Raw genomic sequence first — 14,958 nt, forward strand, 5'->3', positions numbered from 1 at the left:
CAGCAAACCTGGCCCTCCCCCACAGGGCCACTTAGTGGGTATCTGATCATTTGTCAAATCCCATTCAGGTGTCACCCACTCGGGAAAGCCCCCAGCAGCCCCACAGTGGAGGATGGGAACCGTCGCTTCCTGCTGTGCACGGCTGGACACAGCCCACCAGGGACAATCCCACCCATCTCGGGATCCATCCCACACCCTGCCCCTGCAGTCCCGTGTTCTCCAGATGCCAAGCCCGGAACCCAGGAGGTGCTTGGCTCAGTTCTGCTGACAGCGCAGGAGGCTTCAGGGTCCAGCACCAGCAGGCTGTGCCTCCTCGGTCCTGCTGTTTCCCAGCCCTGGGGCCCAGCGAGGACACACGCTGAGCCTCTGCCCCCACTTGGTGCCATGGTCCCCTTGTTACTGACTCCAAGCTCGCGCTGCTCACCGCACACAGGCCAATAAGTCAGACATGAGGTGTTGAGACAATAAATACGACTTTATTTGGAAAGCCGGCAGACCAAGAAGATGGCAGACTTATGTCTCAAAATAACCACCTTATCGGGGTCTGGATGCCAGTTTCTTCTATAGAATCAGACAGGGAAGTAAAGTAAAAAGGCAGAATAGGGCTTCCCTGGTGGCACAGTGGTTGAGAGTCCGCCTGCCGATGCAGGGGACACGGGTTCATACCCTGGTCCGGGAAGATCCCACATGCCGCGGAGCGGCTGGGCCCGTGAGCCATGGCCGCTGAGCCTGCGCGTCCGGAGCCTGTGCTCCGCAATGCGGTGGGGAAGTAAAGTAAAGAGGACCATCAGTCTTGCAAATCATCTCCTGGAATGACCATCCCTGAGGAGGGGATGCATTAATTTCTTCTTTCTTGCAGCCATTCACGTGTGGGCAGGGTCAGATTGTCTTCCTGTGAGCTGAACAGAGGCACTTTAGTTTAATATTCAGGCAGAGGGACAGGGTTCCCTGAGGCAGGCCATTATGTATGATTATAGTAACAAAAGCAATGAAAAGCAAAGGCTAAAGTCAAAGAAACAGATAAAACATGGAGTCAGAATTGGCTCTTCCCTGTTACACCCTCAGACAGCAGGTAGGGTTGGGGGAGGTTATGGGTTGAACTGTGTCCCGGCAAAGGTTCTGAAGTCCTCCCAGTACCTGTACCTGTGACTGTGACCATATTTGGAAACAGCATTGTTGCTCACGATAAAGTTAAGATGAGGTCACTAGGGTGGCCTCTAATCCAGTATGACTGGGGTCCTTATAAAAAGGGGAAATTTGGGCTTCCCTGGTGGCACAGTGGTTGAGAGTCCGCCTGCCGATGCAGGGGACGCGGGTTCGTGTCCTGGTCCGGGAAGATCCCACATGCCATGGAGCGGCTGGGCCTGTGAGCCATGGCCGCTGAGCCTGCGCGTCCGGAGCCTGTGCTCCACAACGGGAGAGGCCACAGCAGTGAGAGGCCCGCGAACCGCAAAAAAAAAAAAAAAAAAGGTTGGGGGGGGAATTTGGAGAGGGACTCACACACAGGGAGAAGGCCACGTGAAGATGAAGGCAGAGATGAGGGGATGCTTCTCCAAGCCAAGGAATCTCAGATTGCCGGAAACCACCAGAAGCTGGGAGACGCCTGGACCAGATTCTCCCTCACAGCCCTCGGCAGAAAGTGACCCTGCCGACACCTTGATCTCCAACTTCCAGCCTCCAGAACCATGAGACAATAAAAGTCTGATGTTTAAACACCCCCCTCCCTGCCCCTGGCTGTGGGACTTTGTTATATCAGCCTCAGGAAACTCAGACAAGACCTCTGCAAGAGCGCCACACACAGCCCCGCACGCAGCAGGCGCTCAGCGAGCAGGGCCTTGGTCATCATTCAGACCCTCCCAACGGTCCACTTACCTGCTCCAGGCTGTGGAGGGAAGGGGACACCTCTGCTTGGCCTGGGGGCCTGGGGGCCTCTGGAGCTTGAGTCTGTTGTAGTGTCTGCTCTGGGGCTGCTGGACTTCCTTCAGCCCCCAGCTCCTGTAGCTCAAAGATTTCCCCAGCGTCCTTGGAGGGCCCCGGGCGGGTCCTGGCCTCGGGCGCCAGGGCTGAGTCCTCCACCTCCGACAGCGGCCTGGTCTCCACACCAGGGGTTGGTTGGCCCCTCTCAAGGTCCATGGGCATCTGCATCTCCTTGGGCTGGATGCTTCTGGGTGACTAAAGAACAAAGTCATTTCTTCTGGTGACAGGAGCCTGCAGGACAGGCCCTTCCCAAGCCACTTTTAGGGAAAGAAATGCCAACTGTCTGACAGGTAAGCAAGGCCTGTGCAATTTTAGAGAGGAACATTGCACGGGGTCAGGTCCCTGCTCTGCCACCGACTCCTTGGGGGATCCCAAGAGAAGCCTGTGGTGTGTTGAATGGTGGGCACCCAAGGATATATCCACATCCTAATCCCTAGTACTTGTGAATGGGACCTATTTAGAAATAGGGTCTCTTCAGCCAAGGTCATACTGGATAAGAGTGGGACTGGTATCCTATGACTAGTGCCCTTAAAAGGAGAGAGATTCAGAGACACACGGGGAGAGGCTGTCTGAAGAAAGCAGAAATTGCACTGACACGCCCATAAGCCAAGGAGCGCCAAGCAAGTCCAGCCCCAACCAGGGTAAGCAAGGAAGGACCCGCCCCTAGAGCCCCGAGGGGACCAAACCCGCCAACCCCTTGATTTCGGATCTCTGGCCTCCAGAACTGTGGGACAGTAAGCTCCTAATGTTTTAAGCCCCCCGTCTATGGGGATCTGTCTCAGCAGCCCTGGGACACCAAAGAAAGCCTTTTGTCCCCTGTGCCTCAGCAGAATTTAAATCTTCCAGCACAGATGTTCCAGGGCTCTGCTAAGGTGGGTGCAGACACCACTGCACAGGCTAAGTGTGGACGCAGCGGGGAAGGCCTGGGGCTGTCCCCCACCCCTCCACCTCCTGGGGCTTCACTGGACAAATCCCAGGGTGATACTTACAGGGCTGCCTGGCTCCTTTGGATTTTCTGCACATCAAAAAGAAGAGAGAGAGCTGAAAACAACTGATATTAACTATTACAGCGACTTCTGTGAAGAGAGGAAATGCCTTGAATTCACAGTCAAGAAAGTGGACTTAGTTTCCCAAAACCGACAACCGACTGGAAAAACCACGCAGCTGGGAAAACACAGGAGGGGCACTTACTTGGTAAGCTTCCCCAGCACCCAGGGACCGCCTCCTCCAAGACCCCCTGGCTGGAGCTGCACCCGTCTCTCCTGGCTTCCCGGCCCCCGGCCCCCTGGACACCTGTCCCCAGCAGCTGCCCTGCGATTTTGGTCTCAAGCCCTGCACGTCGGGGAGCATGCCACAGGTGGCTCCGAGCCCAGACACGTGCAGGGGCCCCGAGATGGAAAGTGAGCAGAGCTGTGTTCAAACGAGAGGCTCCCGTCAGGAACCACTGACCCCAAGCCCCCATTTCTGAGCTCCTGATGCTCTTGCTGACCTGGTTTCCTCAAGGATCAACGTGACTCTGATTTACCTCTTCTTCTGTAGTAGAGAATGATGGTGGTGATGGTCATGGGGATGGAAAGGACCACGGTCGCAGCAAGGAGGATCCACGACCACTTTAGGTTTCCTGCAAGGAGGCAAAACAGAGAACGCTGTCGCAGTGTCAGGCACACTCACCTCATCCAAGTGACGTGCTGCTCTTGGGCGTGGTGGCAGCACCGCCCTTCTCCAGGCCCCGAAGTGCTCTCTTGATGACTGTCGCCACGAACCTCCCCGGCAGGAGGCACGACAGGCTCATCCTTCCTGCTCAGACAGGACCTGGGCTCAGAGGCCCTGGGCTGTTGCTCACATCCTTGGAAGCAGCAGGAGGTCTGACCTGCCAGCAGAGCAGCAAGAGGCCCTGGCATCCCGGGATGGGGCTCAGGTGTGAGTGGTCGCAGCTGCAGGATTTACTCCTGGGCCAGCAGCACGCAGAGCCCGGAGGAGGCTGGGAGGGGGGAGTGGATGGCCAGTCCTCATGGCAGTAGGACCGGGCCACGCTGGCCCAAGGGACAGGGCAGGGTCCACCCTGGGGAGACCTCTGGTGTGACCACTGGGGTGTCTCTGTCTCACCCTGCTGAGCTCCCAGCGCCGAAAGGAGCTGTGGTCGCACAGTCATGGGGGGCGGGGCGGGCCCATCAGAGCCATGGACGCTCGGCCACCCTGATGCAATCTGTCACCAAGGACAGAGGAGGAAGGAGCGAGTCTTTCACGTGGTGCCACTGTTCTGCTTAAAGGCTCTTCTTTATTCTCTGATCAGGCCCTTCCTCATTCTGCCTTCTGTTTTGGTGTTATAATAGCCTTTAAAAGTGTTTGCGGGTTATAGAGGGAACCTACCTCAACATAATAAAGACCATATACGAGAAACCCACAGCAAACATCATACTTAATGCTGAAAAGCTGAAAGCACTTCCTCTAAGATCAGGAAGACGACAAGGATGCCCACTCTCGCCACTATTATTCAACATAGTCTTGGAAGTCCTCACCATGGCAATCAGAGAAGAAAAAGAAATAAAAGGAATAAAAATTGGAAAAGAAGAAATAAAACTGTCACTGTTTGCAGATGACATGATACTATACATAGAAAACCCTAAAGATGCTACCAGAAAACTACTAGAGCTCATCAATGAATTTGGTAAAGTTGTAGGATACAAAATAAATATACCGAAATCTCTTGCATTCCTATACACCAACAATGAAAGATCAGAAAGAGAAATCAAGGAAACAATCCCATTTACCACCACATCTAAAAGAATAAAGTACCTAGGAATAAGGAGGCAAAAGACGTGTATTCAGAAAACTATAAGATGCTGATGAAAGAAATCAAAGACGACACAAACAGATGGACAGATATACCGTGTTCTTGGATTGGAAGAATCAATATTGTGAAAATGATTATACTACCCAAAGCAATCTACAGATTCAATGCAATCCCTATCCAATTACCAGTGGCATTTTTCACAGAACTAGAAGAAAAATTTTTACAATGTATATAGAAACACGAAAGACCCCGAATAGCCAAAGTAATCTTGAGAAAGAAAAATGGAGCTGGAGGAATCAGGCTTCCTGACTTCAGACTATACCACAAAGCTACAGTAATCAAGACAGTATGGCACTGGCACAAAAACAGAATTATAGATCAATGGAACAGGATTGAAAGTGCAGAGAAAAACCCACGCACCTATGGTCACCTAATCTATGGCAAAGGAGTCAAGAATATACAATGGAGAAAAGGCAGACTCTTCAATAAGTGGTGCTGGGAAAACTGGAGAGCTACACGTAAAAGAATGAAAGTAGAAAACTCTCTAACACCATACACAAAAATAAACTCAAAATGGATTAAAGACCTAAATGTAAGGCCAGATACTATAAAACCCTTAGTGGAAAACACAGGCAGAACACTCTTTGACGTACATCACAGCAAGATCTTTTTTGAGCCACCTCCTACAGTAATGAAAATAAAAACAAAAATAAACAAATGGGACCTACTTAAACTGAAAAGCTTTTGCCCAGCAAAGGAAACCATAAACATAACAAGAAGACAACCCTCAGAATGGGAGAAAATATTTGCATATGAATCATCGGACAAAGGATTAATCTCCAAAATATACAAACAGCTCATGCAGCTCAATATTAGAAAAACAAACAACCCAGTCGAAAAATGGGTGGAAGATCTAAACAGACATTTCTCCAAAGAAGACATACAGGTGGCTAAAAAGCATATGAAAAGATGTTCAACATCACTAATTATTAGAGTAATGCAAATCAGAACTACAATGAGCTATCACCTCATACTGGTCAGAATGGCCATCATCAAAAAAATCTACAAACAATAAGTGCTGGAGAGGGTGTGGAGAAAAGGGAACCCTCCTACACTGTTGGTGGGAACGTAAACTGGTACAGCCATACTGGAGAACAGTATGGAGGTTCCTTAAAAAACTAAAAATAGAACTACCATACGATCCAGCAAACTCATTCCTGGGCATATATCTGAAGAAAACCATAATTCAAAAAGATATACGCACCCCAGTGTTCACTGCAGCACTATTTACGATAGCCAGGACATGGAAGCAACCTAAATGTCCATCAACAGATGAATGGATAAAGAAGATGTGGTATATATACAATGGAATATTATTCAGCCATAAAAGAGAACGAAATAACGCCACTTGCAGCAACATGGATGGATTTAGAGATTGTCATACTGAGTGAAGTAAGTCAGACAGAGAAAAACAAATATCATATAATATCAATCATATGTGGAATCTAAAAAAAGAATACAAATGAACTTATGTACAAAACAGAAACAGAGTTACAGATGCAGAAATCAAACTTATGGTTACCAGGGGTAAGGCGGGGGAGAGATAAACTGGAAGATTGGGATTGACACATACACACTACTATACATAAAACAGATAACTAATAAGGACCTACTGTATAGCACAGGGAACTCTACTCAATACTCTGTAATGCCCTATATGGGAAAAGAATCTAAAAAAGAGTGGATATATTTATACGTATAACTGATTCTCTCTGCTGTACACCTGAAAATAACACACTGTAAACCAACTGTACTCCAGTAAAAATTTAAAGAAAAAAGGTCCTTGCATGTTATTTAAAACAGAAGGAAATTGACAAGCTGATTTTTAAATCTCAGTGGATGTGCTGAGTCCAAGGGTGGCCTGACGACCTTGTGGAAGGAGGCAACGGGGACTTCAGCTCCAACGTCAAGGCTGGCAGGAAAGTGGCACTGGCCCCAGAACAGACAGAGAGGAAGCCCAGATGGACACAGCGCTCAGTTATGACCAAGTAACACTGAGGGCGGGGAAGGGATCGTCTTCAAAACACAAAACGGGGTAGTCGATATGTGCAGTGGGAAAACATACACCTAGACCCCTACCTCACACCTCGCAAAACACCAATTCCAGGTTCGTGTAGAGTGAAAAAGAGAAAGGTAAGACCACGAAGCTGCTGGCAGGTCACAGAGCAGAATACTTTCTCCGGGTGAGCAAAGATTTCTCACCCGGGACAGGAAGAGCACCAACCATAGCGGAAAACAGCCACAAACTTGACCTCATTAAAATGAAGGACCTCTGTCCACAAGAGACACCATAAAGCGAGTAAAAAGCCACCCTCTGGGGCAGAGGTGGGTGCAGATATCCGATACAAAGGGCTTGTATCCCAAGCTTATAAATAATTACCAATGTTTATAAATAATCATCAAAAATAAGAAAATGAAAACCCCAGACAACTGAATATAAAAATGGGCAAGGCATCTTCAGCGACCTGGATGGACCTAGAGATGATCACGTGAAGTGAAGTAAGTCAGACAGAGAATGACAAATACTGCATAAAATCACTTATCTGTGGAATCTAAAAATACAACACAAATGAACATGTTTAGTAAACCGAGGCAGACTCACAGATGTAGAAAACAAACTTATGGTTACCAAAGGGTAAGGGGGGATGAGGGGGGATAAATTAGGAGTTTGGGATTAACAGGTACACACTACTATATATAAAATAGACCAACAAAAAGGTCCTACTGTATAGCACAGGGAACTATGTTCAGTTTCCTGGGATAAACCATAATGGAAAAGAATCTGAAAAGGAATACGTGTATGTATATATAAAACTGAATCACTTTGCTGTACACCAGAAACTAACACAATACTGTAAATCAACTATACTTCAGTAATAAATAAAAGAATAGTGCCTGAGCCGACACGGCCCCAACATGGGGACAAGGATGGCAGAGCCACAGCTTGTCCCCAAGGATTCCATTTATTTACTCAAGACAGGAGTGTATGAACGGTGACCCATGGGCCAAATCTCGCCCACTGCCCGCTGCTATAAATAAAGTTTTATTCACACACAGCCAAGCAACAGCAGCAGAGTTGAATTGTGACAACAGGGACCTTAGGGCCCACAGAGCCTCAACTTTTTACTTTTATGGATTTAAGAGACAGAATCAGATACTTACCAGCCTCTGGATGAATTTCTATGGCACAAACTGTATCCCTTGTGGCGTTGCAGGGTTGAAGGATGGTGCTGTCTTCACACCTGAGAGGAAGAATAAAGAAACCCTGAGCATTACTTCTCCCCGCCCAGGCCCAGCCCAAAGCATCCTTCTTAAAACCCACCGGTCAGGGGTTAGAGGGACCAGCCCTGGGCCCTGTGCTGCCCCACCAGGCTTCAGGCCATCAGTGTCTGGCACTTCCCGGCCTATCTGGCCCAAATTGGCTCAATGAGAACAAAGCTTGGGGATTCTCTGATATATAGGGGAGGGGCCTCCCTCTGTCTCTGTTCCCGGATAGAGATGTGCGTGGCTATGAGGACTGGACCTGCTGTAGCCGTATCTCTACCAAGAGGGAAGTCAGCCTAAAGATGAAGCTCATGGAGAAGGGACAGGCAAGCAAGTCCAGAGAAGCCAGAGCCCTGATCAAACCAGACCTGAGGGCAGTCCTTACTTTGGACTTGTCCGGTTCCCAAGCCAACAGTTCGACATGGTCTGAGCTGTATTTAAGAGTCTACAAATGTGAGCGATTTTACAAGTGGCTTTACCACTGTAAATGTCTTCCCCAAAGTCCCCCCAAAATCTATGCCCACCCGAAACCACAGAATGGGACCTTATTTGGAAATGGGGTCTCTGCAGATGTAATCGTGTTAAGGTGAGGTCATACTGGATGAGGGTGGGCCTGAATCAATGACCAGCGTCCTTACAAGAAGGAAATTGTATGCAGGCAGAGAGAAGTCCACGTGAAGATGCAGACACACAAACACACAGGGAGAAGACCACTTGGAGGCGGAAGCAGAGATTGAAGCGATGCGTCTACAAGCCAAGGAGCGCCAAGGACGGCCGGCAACATGGAAAGCTGAGGAAGCGAGGGAAATTCCTCCCTGAGAGCCTTCGGAGGGTGCACGGCTGCTGACACCTTGATTTCGGACTTCTGGTCTCCAGAACCGTGAAAGAATACATTTCTGTTGTTTATTAAAAGCCATCCACTTGTGGTGCTTTGTTACAGCAGCCCCAGGAAACTCTTACCGTGACAGTGGACATCCCACCCTGCCTCAGGGAGTGGTACTGCCGTCCTCTCTGCCTGTGGTTTTCTTTACCTGGAGCTTCCTCCCTCCCTCCCTCACGGGGCCTCTGCTCTAGAGACCTGTCCCTAGCATCCCCTCTGTCCCTCATGGGCTTGGCACTGTATAGGTGTTGGGATGGTCTCCACCATGGCTGCTGGGGGCGCCAGGCCTGCCATAAGACCTGCAGGCCACAGCGGGGCTCATGATCACACCTGAAGGAAGGAAGGAAGGAATGAGCATTGGCTCCAGTCCGTCACCAGGTGAAAACATCCAGGTGACTTGTCTGACTTAATTTCAGGACACCTCTGTGGGGCAGGTGCTACCATTAGCCCCATTTTACACATGGGAAAACAGAGGCTCTGGGAAGGGGGCGGAAGAATAAGTGACCCAAAGCCAAACAGGCAGTGAATGGAGGAGGGGAACCCACGCGCAGGCCTGTTTGTTCCGCTCACACACCCCAGGCCAACACCTTTTGCACCGGAAGCAGCTCTCTGTGCAGTCCATGGAGTCGCAGTAGAAGCTGCCCTGCTTGCACTGGCATAGCCGGTCGCTAGTTGGGAAGCATTCAGTCACCACCTCCTGATCTGCCGGAGGGAAGGCCGAGGGTCAGTCACAGGGGCCTGGACTCTGTCCTGCCCACGCCGGCCACGTCCAGGTTCGTAGTCAAAGCCTCAGAATCTTCACCCCCCTCCTTCCCCAGCAGGGATAGAGAGGGGGACCAGCCAGACCTCATCCCCTGCATCTGGAGTGTCTGTGGAGGGGCCCGTGGGTGCCCCTGCAATCTGGGCTGGGGCACAGGGCCAACTGCTCAGAATCACCCCCAAATCCTTCTGTCCATCTCGTTTGCCCCACAAAGAACAGAAGAGCACTACTCAGTGCGGACAGTGAATGGTCTCCCCAGCATCACTGGGGAATTCCGCCCTTTCGCCTGTGACGGGCTCGGTCATGGGGCCACACCCCACATTTCACATCTACGGGGCTATTTCCACGTGGCCCACTGTCCACCCCCACGTGAATATTACACTGCTGAACTGTCTCTCTGTACAGAGTCCTAGTACTTGGGGGAGCCAGTGTGCTATCTTGTTTTCCTCCTTTAGGAAAGAAGGAAGTTGTTTTGGCAACTGTCAGCACACCCAGTTTTATGAAATCTCCTGTTGGGATAGTTTACTTTTTAAAAATAAAAATGGTATCTACTTAAGGTGTATGGCATGATAAGTTGATACATTCATGATAAGTTGATAAGTTGATTTTCATTGGGAATGCACTAAATCTAAGAACCATTCCTGGGAAAACTGATACTTTTAAAACACTGAGGGAGTTCCCTATCTGTCCAGTGGTTAGGACGCGGCGCTGTCACTGCTGTGGCCCAGGTTCAGTTCCTGGTCAGGAACTAAGATTCTGCAAATTACACCGTGCGGCCCAAAAAACCCCCCAACAAAATATTGAGCCTTCTTGCTTACTATCTTGTGGTATTCCTCTCCATAATTAGATTTCCTTAAATGTTGTTTGTTCACTTATACATTTATACATGCTTTGCTAGATTTATTCCGAAGAATCTTGTTTGTTTGGGGTTTTTTGCTAATGCAAGTGGTATTTTTCAATTACATTTTAAAAAACAATGTCACTGATATACAGAGATTTAGAAGAACTTCTGTATATCATCCTTATACATAGCAACTCTGAAGTCCTAATGACCTGTAGGTTGATTCTTTAGCCAATACACACAGCATCATGATAAAAACAAGCACTTTGTGATGTCTGCTCTACAGCCTCATCCCCGTGTTCCTCTGTGATAATTTCCTTTGGGGAGGTTCCCACAGGGCCCGTCGACGGGGGCACATAGCCTGGATGGCAGCCCACTCACCCTCCCGGCACTGGGAACACGGCATGCAGCTGCTCTCCTCATTGGGGTGGGCCTGGAAGGTTCCAGACTCGCACTCCCTGCATTCTCCGACGCTGTGGTCCTGGTCTATATATTTGCTGACGTAGTAGCCTGTGGTAGGTGGTACATGGAGGGGAGGTGGGTGTCCAGGGCTGTCCTGCTCTGCTGCAGACTCCGCCTGGTCTCTGAGGCCTCTGCATGAGGAGGTCCCAAGGCACCTGGAGGCCAGACCCCCTGCACAGTACCCACCCCTCTCCTCCCATCTCCTTGGAACATTCTGGACTGATCCGAGGCCACAGGTGTCCCAGAAACCGGGGACCTGAGTTGCCCCTTGGCTTTTACTGGTGCCATGCAGTATGTGGATGCTGGGCAGAGGTCACAGGATTTCATGTTGGACCAACTGTGTCCCTTTCTTTCCTACATGTGGCTCATGTAGGTGTGCGTGTGAATGCATGGATGTCTGTGTATAAATGTATGTAGTGTGTGTATTGGTGGGTGTGCACGGGTGTGTGTGGGGAGGATACGGGGCTGAGTGTCCAGGTTTTTGGCGTTTGGTCTCTGAACCAGGAGCCCCGGAAGGCACACTTTCCCGGATAAAATGAGGCACGTGTGCAGGTGTGTGTGAGTGGACGATGCCCATAGTGATGGTACAGGTGTGTGGCTGGACCCTCACAAGAGGAGGTCGTGAAGGGACTTTCATTGATCATGTGGGCACACCTGTCTGAGTGTGGATGGGGTGTGGGTAGGAAGGTGGGCGTGTCCAGCCTGGGCACGGGCCCCCACTTCTGTCCTCAAGCCCTGCTGAACTCACCTCACCCATCTCAAAACAAGCACACACCACTCTGTTCACACGAGAGCCCCCAAGGTGGGTGCAGAGGTGGGGCACTGGGCAGCTGCCCAGGAGAGGCCCTCCCACCCACAGACAGCCAGGTACTCCCCACAGGCAGCCCCCAGCTCTGCTCAAAGGGACTGCGGCCTCCCTCCTCCCAGGCAGGGTCTGCCCCGGAAGGCTCTGTAAGCAGTCCCAGACTCACCAGCCGGGCAGAGTTTGCTGCAGCGGAAAAGGCTGGTAACCTCATACTCGCCCGGGTTACACCGGGTCTCCCCAGTTGCCGTGGTCACCTTCAATCAGAAAGAGGAGATTGGCGTTATCAAAAGATGCCTCTGCTCCTGATGGAAGCAGACACCGAGACCCCTGAGCAAGGAGTGGCAGTCACCCCCCAGCCCGGAGCACTGCCTCCCTCGTGGGAGTGGGCTTCCTCGGGGCAGCATCTCCGTGCTGTTCCACTCGCGATACAGAGCAGTATTATTTGGGGAGAATATGTTCTTTAGTTCCCACATGCATGTGGATTTGTTGGCTACTTCGATGGTGGACGCCTATTTTATTTGCATGGCCAGAACTAGACGCTTTGTGGTAGTAATCCTTTGGAATTTAGTATTTGATTGTTTCTAGTCTATAGTTAATTTTTTCACCTGTTGCATATAGACTGTGTTAAGAAAGGATATTGTCTATGGGTTGGGAACGGGGATCTGAGTATGTATGTGTATCTGAATGTGTACATCTTTGTAATATATTTGAATGTGCACACACACACACACACACACACACACACACACTCAGCCCCCCGCAGCCCCGGCCCCCCGCAGCCCCGGCCCTCCGCAGTCCCGTCCCTCCGCATGCTCCTCCCCTCCTTCCACTGGGGCTCCCCGCGCTCAGTCACCAAGGATGTGCAGCGGGCTCGGCCCCGCCTGGGCCTTTGGGTGCAGGAAACTTCCCGTTGCGACCTGCTCGGGATGGGAATCCGGATGCGGGATGTCCCGCCGCCCGCGTCATCCTCGCTCTGGACGCGCGCCCAGGCCACAGCCCCCTTCCCGTTCTCAGAGTCCTCCCTCCCCCAGGCCCCTCCGCCGCCGTCCCACCTGAGCCGCGAGCAGCAGCAGCACCGCCAGGACAGCGCGCGCCCGGGCCACCATCGCGACGCGTCTGCGGACGAGCTGACAACCGCGGTCACACTTCCAAGCCTGGCTACCCGTCGACCCCCGGGCCCCATTCACTAAGAAGTTTCTGACTTCACAGCCAATCGGAGGGGAGCTTCTGACCAAAGTACCCAATCGGAGCGGACGGCCTTCCCCTCGCCCCACCCACGGGCTCCTCCTCCCAGTTGCCACGCCTCCCTTCTGGAACCTGTACTCTCCGCTTCCCCGAATTCCCGTAGGTCGGCCTCGCGGAGGAGACGCCTAGGACCGGTGGTCCTAGACTGGCGTTTCGGCCCTGCCCGTCCCTGGCCCCCGCGTCTCCCGCCTCAGATGCCAAGGTCTTTAGCCCAGGCCGTCGCCGCGCCGGGGCCACCGATGGGCTTCGGGCTTCGGCGCCCCCGGGATGGCCATTCCCGGCCCTCCCCCCCAAGTTTAACTTGTTGCCCAGTCGCTTCCGAGGGGGCGGGGGAGGGCAGGGTGTCTGCACAGACCCCGCTGCAAAGGAAAGGACGGAGCGCCTCGCTTGCCGCGCCCCCCTCCCCAGCCCCTCCTGGGCGAGCGCGCTGCCGACCGCCGGTCCCCCCCACCTGCCCCTCCTGCGCCCTCGGCCCCAGATGCCCCAGGGGCTCCGACCTGGGCTCGGGTGGCCGCCGCACACCGAGCGTCTGCCTCTCCCTTCCCGCCTCAACCCACAGCATCTTTTGAGCTGCCCGCGGGAGCGACGTTGATGAGGGAGGCGGGTGAGGTGGATGAGAGGGATTCAAGGGGAGGAGACCCTTCCTTCGTGGGGAGAGCAGGATGCAGCCCAGGCACATCCACAGGGAGCTTCGCGCCCCTTCATCTCCTAAACCTCCTCCAACGTCCCCCGCCCCCACCCGGAATCCCATACTCCAGGGGGCCCGCTCAGCTGCTTGAGTCTCTCAGCCCTGCCTGGGACCCAGGTCGCTTCTGCTAGAAGTTCTTCCTACTAGAGGTTGCTGGCTGTTCACCCAAGGAGGTGACAAGGTGAGGTGACTGTCACCGTGTCCCCAGGAAGTGCATCTCCTCGGCCTCTCTCTTTGCTGCTCTGGGTCTCCTAGAGGGTGAGGTGGGGACCCCGCACAGGCCCTCCTGAGCTTCCACTCTCCTAGTCCAGCTGCAACATCCTCTTCCCGCCCAGATGCCCTGGGAGCCAAGCCAGGCACACTGTCAGCGGAGTGGGGAAATGGGTGCTGAGTGGACGTGAGGGTGGGAGGCCCAGCTCTGGACCCTACATCATTCTAGATTTAACCACCAGCATCTGGACACCCAAGAGGTGGCTGATGGACCCTGAAACCACGTCCAGGTTTTTACTGCACGGAGGGGCTGCGGATGCCCTTGCAGCCACCCCTCTGGGCATTGGCCACCTGTTCCCCTGGGACGATGCCCACCCAGCTTTCTTTTCCTTGTTAGAGTAGTTATTGGCCTACCAAGGACATAAAGAGAATTCTGGAGGAGATTCTGAGGCTGCAGGGACCAGGGGTTGGAGGGGCTGGTGGATCAGGCTTCAGCAAGGTGGCCCCGTCTGGCTCTGAAGGGGCCAGGGCTGCAAGACAGGTGGCCCAGGGCTTTGGGTCCAGAGCAGCCTGCCTCAGTAACAAGGTGCAGAATACTTCCACCTGGAAAGCACCCACCCTCAGCAGGGAGTGACAACCACATGGGGATCCAGAGCCACTCTAGAAGGACTGCCCTCGATGCGGGATCCTGGGAGTCCCGTCTGCCTAGTGCAGGCGTGAGGGCTGGGATGGCAGTGCCCACCTGCCCCTTCCTCGGCCCCAGTCCAAGTCCATCCTGTCCTGCGGCCTCTCCCGCTGTGTCTTTCATCCTTCATGTACTGTCAGGGCTGGGCTGCAGTCTCCCTGTACTGTGGTGCGTGGGGTCTGCAGTCAGCTGTCCCCCCCTCCCCTTCAGGGGCATCCTGGGCTGTCCCAGAAAAGGGAGGCCCACTCACCTGGCCCTGGTGTTTGTGAGTACTGGGAATGGTGGCC

At 52.5% G+C, this 14,958-nt stretch overlaps 1 protein-coding gene across 2 annotated transcripts; it reads right to left on the reverse strand.

Moving 5' to 3' along the window:
- Window positions 1-463: 463 nt before the first annotated feature.
- On the reverse strand, window positions 464-13,010 carry LOC132493704 (tumor necrosis factor receptor superfamily member 26-like). Of its 2 annotated transcripts, XR_009533013.1 has the most exons (10): window positions 12,896-13,010; window positions 12,010-12,097; window positions 10,958-11,086; window positions 9,563-9,677; window positions 7,994-8,073; window positions 3,503-3,598; window positions 2,967-2,992; window positions 1,873-2,172; window positions 1,501-1,675; window positions 464-899 (listed from the first exon to the last, which is right to left on the reverse strand). XR_009533013.1 is itself a non-coding variant. In XM_060104463.1 (9 exons), the coding sequence occupies exons 1-9, from the start codon at window positions 12,947-12,949 to the stop codon at window positions 864-866; spliced, it is 924 nt and encodes a 307-aa protein (XP_059960446.1). In that variant the 5' UTR covers window positions 12,950-13,010; the 3' UTR covers window positions 464-863. The 2 variants fall into 2 exon arrangements, 1 of the variants encoding a protein (XP_059960446.1); XM_060104463.1 differs by lacking the exon at window positions 1,501-1,675.
- Window positions 13,011-14,958: the final 1,948 nt, after the last annotated feature.

Source organism: Mesoplodon densirostris, chromosome 7 (genome assembly GCF_025265405.1).
Source record: "Mesoplodon densirostris isolate mMesDen1 chromosome 7, mMesDen1 primary haplotype, whole genome shotgun sequence".
NCBI classification, from domain to species: domain Eukaryota; kingdom Metazoa; phylum Chordata; class Mammalia; order Artiodactyla; family Ziphiidae; genus Mesoplodon; species Mesoplodon densirostris.